At 43.2% G+C, this 14,874-nt stretch overlaps 1 protein-coding gene across 1 annotated transcript in view; it reads right to left on the bottom strand.

Annotated features, from left to right (window-relative positions):
* Positions 1 to 473: 473 nt before the first annotated feature.
* The window catches only part of Abcb11 (ATP binding cassette subfamily B member 11), an 80,865-nt gene continuing 66,464 nt past the window's right edge, over positions 474 to 14,874 (bottom strand). The window contains exons 24-28 of the mRNA XM_038335866.1: positions 13,282 to 13,438; positions 7,323 to 7,520; positions 4,073 to 4,279; positions 2,756 to 2,902; positions 474 to 1,531 (exon numbers count right to left, since the gene is read on the bottom strand). Of these exons, the coding sequence (XP_038191794.1) occupies positions 1,331 to 1,531; positions 2,756 to 2,902; positions 4,073 to 4,279; positions 7,323 to 7,520; positions 13,282 to 13,438 (910 nt within the window). The 3' untranslated portion in view covers positions 474 to 1,330. The remainder of the gene's footprint in view (positions 1,532 to 2,755; positions 2,903 to 4,072; positions 4,280 to 7,322; positions 7,521 to 13,281; positions 13,439 to 14,874) is intronic.

Genomic DNA, 14,874 nt, shown 5'->3' with positions numbered 1-14,874 from the left:
TGACCAATTGCTCCAGCCAGAGAGTAATTCTTTGATTCCCCTGCCAGGCAGGGCAGCCGCAAGATTTTCTGTTCATCTGTAATCTTATACCCAGGCCCTCAGCTCTTGTATAGGACTCATCCCTTCAGTCAAACCTTCTGTCCCTACTCTCAAGCCTGCCTGTGGGCAAGGGAAGCAGTAGCTAGTGTCCTTCAGGACCTGAACCAGGGCTACCAGCCTGCTGCAAGAGTGGGCTGTGCACCCACAAAACTTACACAGGTTTTCAGCCCATTCTTCTAACTTTGGGCTCATTTGTCCCTCTGACTCCTCCTTCCAAAAGGACCCCAAGACTTTTGTATCTTAGCCTTTCCAGGGGTCTGTGGGAGGAAATGTGTCTACAAGCTCTTCCTGGTGAACAGACCGCATGCCAGTTTCCTCTTGTCTTTGAAATCCATTGTCACAAATTTAGCTCACACTTTTTTTTTTTCCTGTCATCATTTTGAAATTTTCTTTATTCCTAAGGCTTCATGCCTCCTTTGATACGGTAAGAAATGGTATTTAGTGGTATTCTGAAGAAAGTGATAACCATGGTGTTTTTCTACGACGTTTAACTAGATTGTTATGGAACAGCTTTGGAAGCTGCTGCATTTCCATTCTGTTACCAGGATTTCACAGGAATAACGGACATCAGGCAACACCGGGCAGGGAAGGGCTAGCAGAAGTCCTGGGAGAGAGAGAGTCCCCGCTCCACACTGGCAGATCCGACTGTAGGGCACGGCCGAGTCTTCAGTCTAAGTCAGTACACCTGACTGGTAACCTCTGCTACCCCGTAGCTCACTTTCGCCCTTCCCAAGCCTGAGAGACTCCCGATGTGAAAGGGCTCCTTTCGCGGGATTAGAAGTAAATGGATCTGCTTCCGTACAGAAAACAAACAAAACTTTATCAAGAAATACCAGTAGCTTTGTGTCCTTTGGCCTTGACCTTGATCTGACTCCAACAACAGCTGAGCGCTGATTCCACAGCAGGCTCGGAGCCTTCACAAGTGCAAGAGGAAGACTCCAGGCCCTCCCAGCGATCCTGCCTGGGCGATCCCGCCTCGGCGATCAGCTCCCACCCAGGGCAGCCCTGGGCGGTAAGCAAGCAGCTGCCCGACCTGGGCTTTTCACTCATTCTTACACTGGGTTCTCTCTTTTCTACACAGACATTTCAAACTGAATTATTACACTGAAGGTCACTCAAAATTAGCTTGGGTCCCAGCGAATGACGATATCTGTAAAACGTTAGCGATGCTCTGTATCGGTACAACAACCTGCAGCCTTCCTGGTCTTGCCGGTGAAGGTCTTGAGAAAGGTCAACTGAGGGGGGCTCCTGTGCTGACCAGCTTGTAGTATGCTCCCTTCTGGGCCATCAGTTCTTCATGGGTCCCCTTTTCAATCACCACCCCCTGGGACATGACAGCAATGATATCTGAGTTCTGGATGGTAGACAAGCGGTGGGCAATGACGATACAGGTCCGACCCTCTCTGGCTTTGTCCAGGGCGATCTGCACAGTCTACAGAAAGATGGAGGATCAATGGAAAGACACAGGATTGTTCCCAGCCTCACTCCTGTGAGGGTCCATTTCAAGCACCGCCTGAGCAACGGCTCTGTGCTCAGGGGTCACCCCAAAGCCTGAGCACTAAAGGAGATTAAGCAAATGGCTGCACATACAACGCCTCTATGCTTTATTTAAATTGCAGCCCACGCGCTAGAGAAAGTTCAGGGAAGCAAAAATGAGGTAAATACTGTCACCACGCAATTTCACAGTACCGGATTGTCCAATTTACAAGGATAAAACCAAAGAGGAGAGCAGGGGAGTAGTTAATGGTTTCTGATACTCCCTTCACTGCTCCAAAGTGGAATCTCGATTTTAAAGACGGCGATCATAAACTCTGAACTTCACAGTTGATCTTCTCTCGGCTACACGCTCTGCTATGGAAACCGGCTATGGCTGCCACCTCCTTTTAGGTGCTGTGTGTTGGCTACTTGATCTGCCACGTAATTTAAAAACTATAAAACATGTTAAGTTTCACAAATGACCGAAGTTGTTTTAATATATGTAAGAAAACTCTTGGCCTTTGAAAAATGTCATTTAACCTAAAGTGCCTACTATAAGAACAATTATTCCAAAGTGAACTTCTTTTTAGTGGCAGTAGCCCTGTTAGATTGCTGTTTGTAGATTACTATCTTTTGCGTCCAAAGAAAAATATTGTCAGTTTCTACTACAAACGAATAAGGCAACTGAAAATGTTATTTTATATGCACAAATCTTACAGCAAAGACACCTCTAGCAACCTAAGAGCTTAGAAACTTAACACAAGGAGGGATTATATGAACAAGGGAGGTCAAGCTCATGACAGGGAAACCCACAGAGACAGCTGACCTGAGCTCCCAGGAGCTCACAAACTCCAGAGCGACAGCTGAGGAGCCTGCATGGGCCCAACTAGGCTCTCTGCACCCGGGCTACAGTTGTGTAGCTTGGTCTGTGTGAGGGGCTCCTGGCAGTGGGACCAGGATCCATCCTGATGTATGAGCTGACTTTTTGGACCCCATTCCCTGTGGTGAGATGCCTTGCTCAGCCTTGATGCAGGGAGGCGGGGCTTATTGACTCCCCATGGGAGATGGATTGGGGAGAGGGGAAGTAGGAGAAGGGGAAGGATGGGGAACTGTGGTTGGTATGTAAAATGAATAAAAAATTTAAAATAAAAATATTTTTTAAAAGAAAACTAACACATACCTTCTCACTTTCTGTGTCTAGGGCAGATGTGGCTTCATCTAGTAGCAAGATTTTAGGATCTCGTACAATGGCCCGAGCAATAGCAATGCGTTGTTTCTCCCCTCGAGAGAGTTGAGAGCCCTGGCTTCCAACATTAGTTTCATATTTCTAGGGGAAAAAACATAGCAGGTTTGAAAACTAGAGAAAACATTCATTGCTCCTGTGCTGTTTGGAGCCCACAGCAATGGCTCTTCTGTGAGTTTAAATTTTTTTTTCCTTCTTGAACTTAGAAATAGTAATTAAAAGCAATAAAATATATCAAATCTAGTTAGAAATATTAATTATATGAAGCTTGGGCTGGAAAATGAGGGCTGTAATTCCAGTTTTCTGCATTTCTTTATTCTACTTTTGTTCTCTCCCTATGTCCAGCTAAGATTCCACATAAGAGATCATCCTTGGTTTGAGATTCTCTGGTTTTTAGACTTTCGTCCAAAGAGCTTTGCAAGATAGGCTAATCCCAAGGGTAGAGATGCCTTTAAAGGCTTTCGGTTTGACTCCTTCCCTGGAGAGAACATGCAGGGACACAAGCCCTGGTTTGAAGTTATACTCTGTTGCTTACTAGCCTCAGGAACATCAACAACTTCTTTAAATGTCTTTGAGCCTGCAAAACTCACCTGCAAAATACAGTGTTAGTATCTAGCACGCATATTTGCTGTGCCTTTTTTTTATGAAATTAGGAAAGAAAATGTCTAGCTAGATGCCCAGAGGGCTAAGATAAAAATAGTTAACACTCATACAGGTATTCAGTTTGCATTGGGGATTGTTGGTACTATAGCTTCTCCTCCTCCTCCTCCTCCTCTTCCTCCTCTTCTACATGTTGGCAAGGTCTCACTGTGTAATCCTGGCTATGAGCTTCACCAGTAAGTTATCTCCCTACCCTTTGACCTCTATGCCCTCATTTTCATATTCTGGGCCTTCTTTGCATTTTGCAGCTGAGATTGGATAGGTGGGCATCCCAAATTCACGCGTTCAGATAGTAAATGAGAAGGCTTGCCTTCAAACCTGGGTTAAACCTTTGTATTTCTTTCTACAAGGCCACATTGTTTTACATGCAACAGACTGTACAGCATGCATTTTGTTTGACAGTGTAATACTTCCTAACATGTGGTTAGGAGGTGGAGGCTATTTGCTTTGCTTAAAAGACGAAGACAATATAAGACACTGGGAAATAAGCTGTGTTGCCTTTGAACCTCGACTCGATCCACAATCCTGCTACTTCCTGGGTGTCCTGCCTCCCCATAGCACTGCGTTCCTGTGTGGAGCGGACTCGGTGCCTACCTCCGGGAGTGACATGACAAAGTCATGCAGCTGAGCCTGCTTCGCCGCAGCTATGACTTTTTCCATGGAGATATCTTTGGTGTTGTCCCCATACTTGATGTTTTCCAGGATGCTACAGTCGAACAACACTGGCTCCTGGGAAACAATTCCAATGTTGGAACGAAGGAATTGGATGTTCACTTTTTTGCTGTCGTGACCATCTATCATCTGCCAAAAGAAATGACAATGAAGGACAGGAAGTTTTAGCGTGCAGGCAGCGAGGGACATTCCTATGGTGGAGTTAGGTCCTGGGCAGTGCATTTGTTCCGCTTCAGTGTGAGCATCCCTAGTGACCTGGGGGAATAAATCTCATTGCCTGTGGCCTCTGGAACCTGTTTCTGATGGAAAGGCCTTCAAAGTTGACACTGACTAATCTGTTGTTTTGATGTTGTTTTTTTACTAAATTCTACCTCCACAGGTAGTATATAAATGAGAAAGGATCTTAGGAAAGCATTTAGTTAAGAAAAAAATTCTCCTTACAGTTTGGCATAGCCTAGTCTGTTCAGATATGCCTATTTCTTTCTATTCTGAGGCTCTGTGAGTCTCCTGTAGGGGAGATGGGTCAGGAAGAGGGATAGACAGATGTTATTAGATGACGTGAAGACCAAGCCCGTGTCCTTGGCTTTATTGACATTTTTCCCTGGACAGATGAGATACTAAGCCTGGGGGAAAATGTAATTGCTCACTGAGTCACAATCACATAAGGAATCATCCCCCAGGAGGTGCCACATGAACAGCCTCTGGGTGCTGTGTGAGGACACAGCGTCTGTCTCCTAGGCACCCACAGCCCAGAAGTCAGGGAAGTTCAGCCACAAAACACATGCTGTTCAAGTTGGTTCATGTTAGATTCCAAAGATTGCATCACAAAGGTGTAGGAAATCTAACATGAATTGTAAAGCATTTGACTGTATGATTTCAGGCAATAAAGAGATTATTTCAAATAATGTGAGCAGGATATAATTTAGATCATTTCTAAGCGATGGAAAAGGCAAACACTATTTAAAAAGAAAAAGCTGAGTGCAGCAGCCCTCAGTATGAGTTAGTCTTTACTCAGCCTGAGGAATTTTCCATTGTACCAATTTCTGAAAAGCACAACTTGATATTTAGTCAGAAATGAGCTTTTTGCTAGCTGCTGTATATGTGCTATGAAGCACAAGATACAGTCCATGTTCCTGAAGAATCTCCCATAAACAGTACGGGACATAGCGTAGATGCCTAATTAAATATTGAACATATGGTACCTGTGTTTGGTGGCTTGTCTAAAAGATTTTTTTAAAAATTGATTAAAGCAGTATTTTCCTGTCTACAGTGTTCATAGATGCATTTTACAATGAACTTACAAAATGTACTATGCCTCTTAAATGCAAGAAATCATAAAAGGATTGCTTCCTTCCAGTGAGCAGAAAATTCAATGTATGCAAAAGAGAAACATTGATGTGGGATTCCCCCCTGTATGCTGTGAATATAATTGGTTAATAAAGGAACTGCTTTGGGCCTATAGCAGAGCTATAGGGGAACAGAGCTAGGTGGGGTGGGGGGGACTAAACAGAATGCTGGGAGGAAGGAGGCAGAGTCAGAGAGAAGCCATGGAGCTGCCACCAGAGACAGATGCACTGAAACTTTGCTGGTAGGCCACGACCTTGTGGTGATGCACAGATTAATGGAGATGGGTTAAATTAAGATGTAAGAGTTAGCCAATAAGAAACTAGAGCTAATGAGCTAAGCAGTGATTTAATTAATACAGTTTCTGTGTGATTATTTCAGGGCTAACTGGCCGGGAACAAACAAGAAGCCTCTCATTCAACAAATTCTCCTCCTGCAACAAAACATACTTAGTATACATGCTAAGTTGGAAAGATCAAACATGGCGAAGTCAAGCTACAACAGTTCACATCTACCTGGACAACAGACATGGCAGAACTGACATTTTGGAGCCCTTTCCCTTGCAGAGATCAGATCTCTAGAGCAATGCGCTTCCCGAGTTCATTAGCCACCAAATACTTGCAAATAAATTAAAATCTTTCATCTAAAATCAATAACAGCAAGGGTCCTGAGCCACAAGGAATCAATTCCTACTCCTTATTTTCATCCCTTCCTGGATTCTGCTAATGTCTACTGGTTTCTTTGCTCTATGTGAGAGAACTTCACCTTTCTCTCGGTATTTCTCTTCGAAATGTTACCTGCTCCCGTTGCAATGAAGATTACACTATCTAGGAAGATCAGAAGGAGCATTTTTTGAAATACTGGGGTATGTTTGAGAAGATTAAAAAAAAAATCAGCAGAAAGTCTAAGTTAGTTAAGTCATGAAAACAGAAATCGGAGCATTTAGAGACACAGGAGCAATAATTACTAGGAGAACTCAAAACATGAAACCATGAAGAAAGTTGTCTCTGAGCAAACAAAGAGGAATGTGGGGCTGGAGAGATGGCTCAGAGGTTAAGAGCACTGCTTGCTCTTCCAAAGGTCCTGAGTTCAATTCCCAGCAACCACATGGTGGCTCACAACCATCTGTAATGGGGTCTGGTGCCCTCTTCTGGCCTGAAGGCATACATACAGACAGAATATTGTATACATAATAAATAAATAAATATTTAAAAAAAAAACAAAGAGGAATGTGACTTTTTGTGAAAAATCTTTTTATTTGGTTGTAAAGTCTGGTGAATATATTACCTGAGAAGAAAGGGAGAGGAAAAGAGAGAAAGAAATACTCAGAATACGGAATAAAGCTGCTCGCCGATGTTTCAACTGTCTCTGCCAGGGCTTTGTCAATGTGAGTTTATCTGTAAGTTAGGCTTAAGCTTTTTGGGCCAGGATTGTATCAAGTTTTTCATGCTTGCTCCCTTGTCTTGCTTACTGATCACTGTGTTCCTTGTTACCCCATTTTTTTTCCATCCCCAGCCATTAGTTTCCTGATTAGCCTGCTCTTCCTGCTCCATTTACAGGTAAATAGAGGCCTCTCAAATATGCTCATCTCTAGTTTTGCAGTGTGTCCCGTTTTCTTTCCTAACTGGTCGGCAGACCATCTGGAACTGGGAAGAATATGCCGTTAGACGCTGTGGAACAGAATCAGGTCAACCAGCCAAGGAAGGAAATGAAAACATCCACAGGGCTAAGGGGAAAGACAAACTAATCTGGCAAGGCACAGCCTTGGAGACCACCTGGGGGCAGATCTTACTGAGAAAGCAAAATTGTTCAGAGCATTTGCACTTACCACCTTCCCCTGATCAGGGTCATAGAACCGTTCCAATAGCTGAATGCTGGTGCTTTTGCCACAACCACTGCTTCCAACAAAAGCCAGTGTCTGTCCTGGATCCACAGACACCGAGAGACCATTCAGAACTTGGGTATCTGGTCGAGAAGGATATGTAAATTTGCAGTCAATAAAATCAATCTTCCCTTGGAAGTTGTCCTGTGAACGAGAGGACCGGAATTACATGTGCTCCTGCTGGAGCCGAGAACACAGAGGATGTATCTAAATGTGCACAATGGTATGAAATTCTGCATATGAGACAGCAACTCAGTGGGTGACATGCTAGTCCGGATCGTAGGGCACAGCAGTAATCCCAAAACTCAGGAAGTTGAGGCAGGAAGATAGTGAGTTCGCTGGAGGCCAGCCTGGGTTACATAGGGAGGTTCTGCTTCAAAACAAGCAAGCAGGTGAATTCCACTACAAAATGGCATTTTCTTCCCAATGCTGGCAGGTGTAGCATAAAGAGAGACAGGGAAATTAAAGACATTTGACCTCTTAACCTCATTCTGAAGTAAGAGCAGTTCCTTACCACCTATTCCTTTATAGGAAAAAGTGGAAAAGTGGAAGAGAATAGCAAAGTTAATCCATTAAGGAAGCCAGCAAGTCTTTGAATTATTATTATTTTTTTTTTTTTTTGGTTTTTCGAGACAGGGTTTCTCTGCAGCTTTTTTAGAGCCTGTCCTGGAACTAGCTCTTGTAGACCAGGCTGGCCTCGAACTCACAGAGATCCGCCTGCCTCTGCCTCCCGAGTGCTGGGATTAAAGGCATGCGCCACCACTGCCCAGCAAGTCTTTGAATTGTTATGACCCTGTTCTTTCAAATAATGAATTAAAAACAAAGTTGTTTGGAATCTGGATGACAAAGATGAATATTTCAGTGTATTTCAAAATTATCTGGTGGACAGTTAAGATGGTCCCATTTCCTGGCTGTTGTGACTAGTCTCACAATTAACATGGATGTGAAAGTGTCACTCTAGTATGTTGACTTCAAATACAGACCCTGGAACGGTATAGCTGAGTCATATGGTAGGTCTATTGTGGGGGAATAGTCCTTTACACTGTGTGAAGATGTGTCACTGTGATTGGTTTTAAACAGAGCTGAATGACCAATAGCTAGGTAGGAAGAGGTTAGGCAGGACTTCTGGGGACAGAGAGGTCTCAGAGAAGGAGAAAGGTGGAGTCTCCAGCCTGACACAGAGAAAGCAGGACATGCAGAAGGAGATGTAAAAACCACACGTCACATGGCAGCACGAAGATGAATAGAAATGTGTTAACTTAAGTTATAAGAGCTAGTTATGAATAAGGCTAAGCTATAGGCTGAGCTTTCATAATTAGTAATGAGTCTCTGTGTCTTGACTTAGGGCTGGTGGTCCAAAAAAGTCTGCTACAGTCTATTTTCATTTTTTAAAAAAAGGAAACTTGCCGGGCCGTGGTGGCACACGCCTTTAATCCCAGCACTTGGGAGGCAGAGGCAGATGGATCTCCGTGAGTTCGAAGGCCAGCCTGGTCTACAAGAGCTAGTTCCAGGATAGGCTCCAAAGCTACAGAGAAACACTGTCTTAAAAAACTGAAAACAACAACAACAACAAAGGAAACTCCAGGCTGATTTCCACAGTGGATGCACAAATACACATTCTTATCAGCAGTGAACTAGAGTTGCTCTTGCCCTAGAGCCTCAGCGGCGTTTGTTGTCCTGGTGACGGCCATTCTGACTGGGGTTATATAGTCTCTCAACGCAACTTTGGCTTGCATTTCTCTGATGGCTAGAGATGCCAAATATTTTTTCAACTTTGTTTTGCCATTTGTATTTCTTCTTTTGGGGACTGTTCATTCAATTCCTTAGCCCGTTTATTGCTTGGATAATTTGGTATGGGCAGTTTAAGTTTTACAGTTCTTTTCGGATCCTAAACATTAATCCTTTATCTGATGCATATTTGGGGATTTTTCTTTTCTGACCACTCTATAGTTCCTTCATTCTGGAATTGTTTCCTTTCATGCAAAAGGTTTTTAATTTCATGAAATTTTATTTTTCAGTTCTTGGATTAATTTGCCAGCCTAGATATCCATCAACAAATAACTTCATAAAGAATATAGACATTAAAATATATATACATTAAGATAAACAATATATATTTTAGATAGCCCTAAAAATGAAATCATGACATACTCAGGAAATTGGAGGGAACTATAAGTCATTACATTGAACAAAATAAGTCTGATTCAGAGAGGTAAACACTAAGTTTTTTTCTTATATGCAAAACCTATATGGGGGCTGGAGAGATGGCTCAGAGTATAAGAGCATGAACTACTCTTCCAGAAGACCTGAATTCAATTTCAGCACTCGTTGGGTACCTCACTGATTGTAATTCCTGCTCCAGGAGTTCCAATGCCCTCTTCTGGCCTCTGTAGGTACTGCACTCACATACACAAACCCACATACAATACTCACATATATACATAATTGTAAAATAAAATAAAATCATAACTGGGTAGTGGTGGCACACGTCTTTAATCCCAGCACTTGGAAGGCAGAGGCAGGTGGAGCTCTGTGAGTTTGAGGTCAGCCTGGTCTACAGAGCAAGTTCCAGGACAGTCAGGGCTATTAGCCAGAGAAACATTGTCTCAAAAAAACCAAAAATAAAATAAAATAAAATCATATAAGTATGTATACATAGGTATGAACTTGTATGCATCTGTGTGTAGCTCATGAAACTACTAAGGAGAAGTGAGGAAGAGATCTGAAGGCAGAGTATGGGGAGAGAGCAAGATCATTCATGTACTCAGAAAGCAGAAAGGGGCAGTTAGGTAGAGGAAGGGACTCAACTAGAGGGGGGTTCTGGAAGCAGGGAGGGGTGAAAGAGGGTAACAAATGATCATAAAGAATAATGATGTACATGTATGTAACTACCATGACAAACCCTATTACATACGATAATAATGTTTTATGCCATAAAATATTAATTTAAAACACTGAATTATGAACTCTAAAATGGGTAAACATTTACAGAGAACAATCCTACCAGGCTGAAGGAGAAACAGGTCACTTGACCAAAAATTTCATAATTTACTTTAATTTTACTGGTGTTTTGCTTTCTTGAACATATAGAGATTTTTTTTAATGGACAGAGAAGATTAAAAGTCCCCTGATATTAAAAAAATTAAAAGCGAAGGATATTTTGCTGAATATCAACTGATTTTCTGTAATTCACATGAACTAAAATTTGAATCGAGATACACATGAATCAAATCAATTTTATTGGACAGAAAGACCTAGCCTTTCTCTTTCATACCAAAATATCAATGGAAAGCATGACCAGACAGGTCTGAGAAGACACGTGTCTTCATTCATTCTGTCACTGTGTGTTTCATATTATAAAAAAATTCATCATCCACCAAGGCTATGGTTTATGTGTGGTATGTGTGGACCCTGGTGTGGTGATGTTTAGAATACAATGACTTGGGATAGTTGGATAGTTCCTGAAAGGAGGTGAGATGCTGGAGAAACCAACCACAGAAGCCAGAATAGAAGAGAAAGACCATTGAGGGTGTGGGAAGGAGCTCTAGAGAAGAGAATACCGGGACCAAGAGAGGATAATAGCAGGACATAGTTCTATAGATAGAAAGGGGAAAATTGGAAGTGGGTATTAAATTGGAGATGGAAGAGAGAGGGTGATAGAGAGCGGGGTAGGAGATAAATAACACCAAGGAAATTTGGAAAGCTGTAGAGAAGCCTATTATTTTATAAGCTTACTTTAAAATACATATAGTATACGTTTATATTTATAGTATTAATGTAGTTACCTCATACAGTAGGATAATGCTTCCTCTAGAAGCCACAGACTGTCTATCTATCTATCTATCTATCTATCTATCTATCTATCTATCTATCTATCTATCTAACACAAACTTCTAGAACTAGGCAGAGGATACCTCCCTATGAATTGCTGGGCAGGGGGTTGGAAGAGACTCCCTAGACAATACAGGCTATTGCCCCTGCTGTTCATTACCTGCCAGAACATGAAGACAAAACTCTATTGCTGAAGATACCACATACTTCAGTTGCAAGACTAGAGGAAATCAAGCCAGTACTGACCTGGAAGCCTCCTCTCTGAGGGCTAACTCTCATGTTGTTGGAAGAAACTATTCAAGTTACCAAGGAAGAAGTTATCAATAGCCCTGCCCAGCTGTAAAGCCTGAGAACCACAACAGTGTCAGAACCAGCAAGATTCCCCACTAGGTGCAATAGGAGCACTTGTGTCTTGGGGGAAATCCACAGCGATCTAACTGTACCTAAAGCCTGCTCAACTGGAAGGAAATCATACCTGGTATTGTAAACGTAGCAAAAAAAAAAATCTCATGCTCAAGAGCCCATGGACCCTCAGGGAGGGCCTGCTGGCCATATTGCTAAAGTATTGTAGCTTTCCTCCTGCCTTCTACCTACTCATCTTATATCCTCACACTTCATCAAAACCATAAAAAAACCATTTATCCTTTTGCAGCAGATAGAGACTAATAGAAAGGTCCACAATTGGTCAAAATGCAGAAATTAAGTGACCATGAGGTGTCCAGTCCCAACTGTGACATCTATAACATGACTCCTACACCTAAGACTCAGGAAACATCTTGGAAGAGGGGCTGGAACGATAATAAGAGTCTGAGGACCAGGATGACTGCTTTGTGACAGCTTGTTATGGACAGTGTGGCATCTTCAGCCACACTGCTGCCTGCACAAAACCAGCAAAGACCACGCCAGATGACGAACCAGCTCACATGAAGGAAATCCCACACGGCCTCACTCATCAATGAAGACTTACAGGGAGTCCATGGTTACTAAGGAAGGGAGAACCAACGTGCCTCGCTTTCCTAAACACTGCAAGTAAGGACAATACTACTTGAACTTTGTAGGTGGGGTGTGTGTGTGTGTGTGTGTGTGTGTGTGTGTGTGTATAATACAGAAGAAGAGATCATGAGTTTAAGTGTGTGTGTGTGTGTGTGTGTGTGTGACTAAAACAGAAGCGATCATGAGTTCCAGTGTATGTGTGTGTGTGACTAATACAGAAGAGATCATGAGTTTTAGCGTGTGTGTGTGTGTGTGTGTGTGTGTGTGTGAGAGAGAGAGAGAGAGAGAGAGAGAGAGACTAATAGAAAGAAGAGACCATGAGTTCAAGAGGGAATGGTTAGGGAACATGGGGGAGTTGGAGAGGACGTAGAAAAGATGCAAATACAATGTGATTTGAGAATAGAATTCTCAAATCAAAACAAGAGGGTGGTCATAGAAATGAGACTGTCCTCCCCACCCCTTGCAACTCTCTGGCTTTCTGCCTCACCGAGCGATCTTTTCCTCCTAAAGCCTTTCTATCAGGATACCACTCACCAGGATACATTGTAGTCTGGGGTTCTGAAAAGACTGAATGATGAAACCACCAGATCGTGTACTCTCAGCCTCCGAGGTGTGCACTAAATAAACCTCTTTTCTGCTCGGAAGGCCAGGTTGGCCTCAAACTTGCAATCCTCGCACCTCAGCCTCCTGAGCTCAGGAGTATACCAGCACGCCCAGCGAACTCTGTACAAATCACACACCCTTGTGTTGTGGCGATGGAAAACGACTGGCATAATTGCACACTGTTGTCTTATTCAAACGCCAGGGTAACACTTGATTTTCCATGCCAATTATTTCCTCTTTTCACATTCATAAATCCCTTGTTTGCCCATTCTGGGTGCGTATGGATGAACACAGGCTGCTAAAATTTAGAATCTAAAATGTCCTCATCTGACCATCTTCAGAGGCTTTTTCTGTATACAAACACATGCACACTCATGAACATGCATGTACATACATGTGCACGCGCGCCACACACACACACACACACACACACACACACACACACACACACACGTACCTCTCCCAGTCCAGTACTTACCCACTTTTCACCTGCTCCGCTGTAGACATTAATTGGAGGTTTTCGGTCTAGCAGCTGAAAAAAGCGTGCGGCCGATATTTTAGCTTTGGCAAAACTTGGGGTGTAAGAGAAGGTTCTTCCAACAGCTGTTGCACTCATCATCACTGAAGAGGCCGTCCTGCAACCAAACACCCAGGAACTGAGAAGTGGGGTGCGGGTAGTATGAAGGCCTAAGAGGCAAAAGTTTTGGGTGCTAGCCCCAAACGGCTTAAGCAAGTCACTTTAGACATGTCTGATCTTGTGGGAGTTAGAAAGATTCATAGTTTTCAAACCGTGCTCTCTGAAAAAGGGTCCAGGGTCAGACTGAATGGGGTAGGGTTCAGAACTCCAAATCCTAGATCCACCACATTAAAACATTTTTGGTGGTGGGGGTAGTGGAGGAGACATTTGAAAAATATTGTTTTAGAGAGAAATTTGATGACCAGATTAAGTTGGCTTTTCTTCCCACTGTAACATTCCAGGAAGGTAAAAGATAGAGGCAGTGCGGGCAATGGGAGGAGCTGTTCCATGCTGAGCACCCATAGAAGGCATGCTTCACACGGGATAAGGAAAATGCAGTTGTCGGTATCCTTCTGTTTATCCCAGCTGCTGCTAACTATATCAACACAGACTTCAGGAATGAATGAGCAGATGACTAAATTAGTTTTGAGAGACAACCATGCTGCTGCCTGGCCCTTGATGTGCATAGCAACCCATATGGTTGCCCATCAGTGCCATCTTCCAGAGGGTGGAAATGGGGTGGAATGAGAGGTAGAGCGTGTGCAAGCGTGTATCTTACTGCTCGGCTTGTAACCAGTGATTGTTTTCAACTGGGTTAGAAACCCACATTCTCCAGGAGCCCAGGAGAAGGCTGAAGAGGATGAAAGCTTTGGGGATACGATAGGAAATGCTTAAGGATGTCTGTCTAGTTCTTAAAGCAAAACCAGCAGCTGGAAGTTTTCTCTAGGCTCTTGATTCTCACATACTGGCCAAGAATTTGTTCCATACCTCGTATGCACTGGCAGAAAGAACTCAAGGATTGCTGTTTCCTGGTCTGGGTTAACATCTTTAAATATGCAAGGGCTTAGAGAAGAGACATTCCTAGTTGATGTGGGTATAGTGGGCTAGCAGGAAAGTTGTGGAAGGAAGGGATCAGGTGAGAGGATCATGTCCTCCAAACCTAAGATTGCCTCTGCCCTCACTACCTCCTACTACCACCCTCATGTAAGGATGAGGCCTCATTCTTAGGCCCTCCCCTCTGGAAGCAAGCAGACTCTGCCTTGAAGAATGGAAGTCCCCTTCTCTGTCCTACCCTGTCTCTTTTCAGAGGAAGTGCCTAGAAACCAGTTGTCTTTGCAAGCGAGGAACAGAGTTCAACTACACAACTTTCCTTGGGCCCATCTTGTTCCAGGTTTTGAGGACCTCAGTTTTAATAAGCGTAAATTTAATTACAATGATTCATCTGTCTGTGATCATCTCTTTTTCACTCCTCAGTCCAAACATGGACTTCATGTCTCCCAAATCCTTAAACCTAGGCTTCATTGTGTGAGTTTCCTTTGCCAAAGAGCCCTCGGT

Source organism: Arvicola amphibius, chromosome 7 (assembly GCF_903992535.2).
Source record: "Arvicola amphibius chromosome 7, mArvAmp1.2, whole genome shotgun sequence".
Taxonomy (NCBI): domain Eukaryota; kingdom Metazoa; phylum Chordata; class Mammalia; order Rodentia; family Cricetidae; genus Arvicola; species Arvicola amphibius.
Note: the sequence above shows the minus strand (reverse complement) of the source record. Positions and strands in the feature narration are given on the sequence as shown.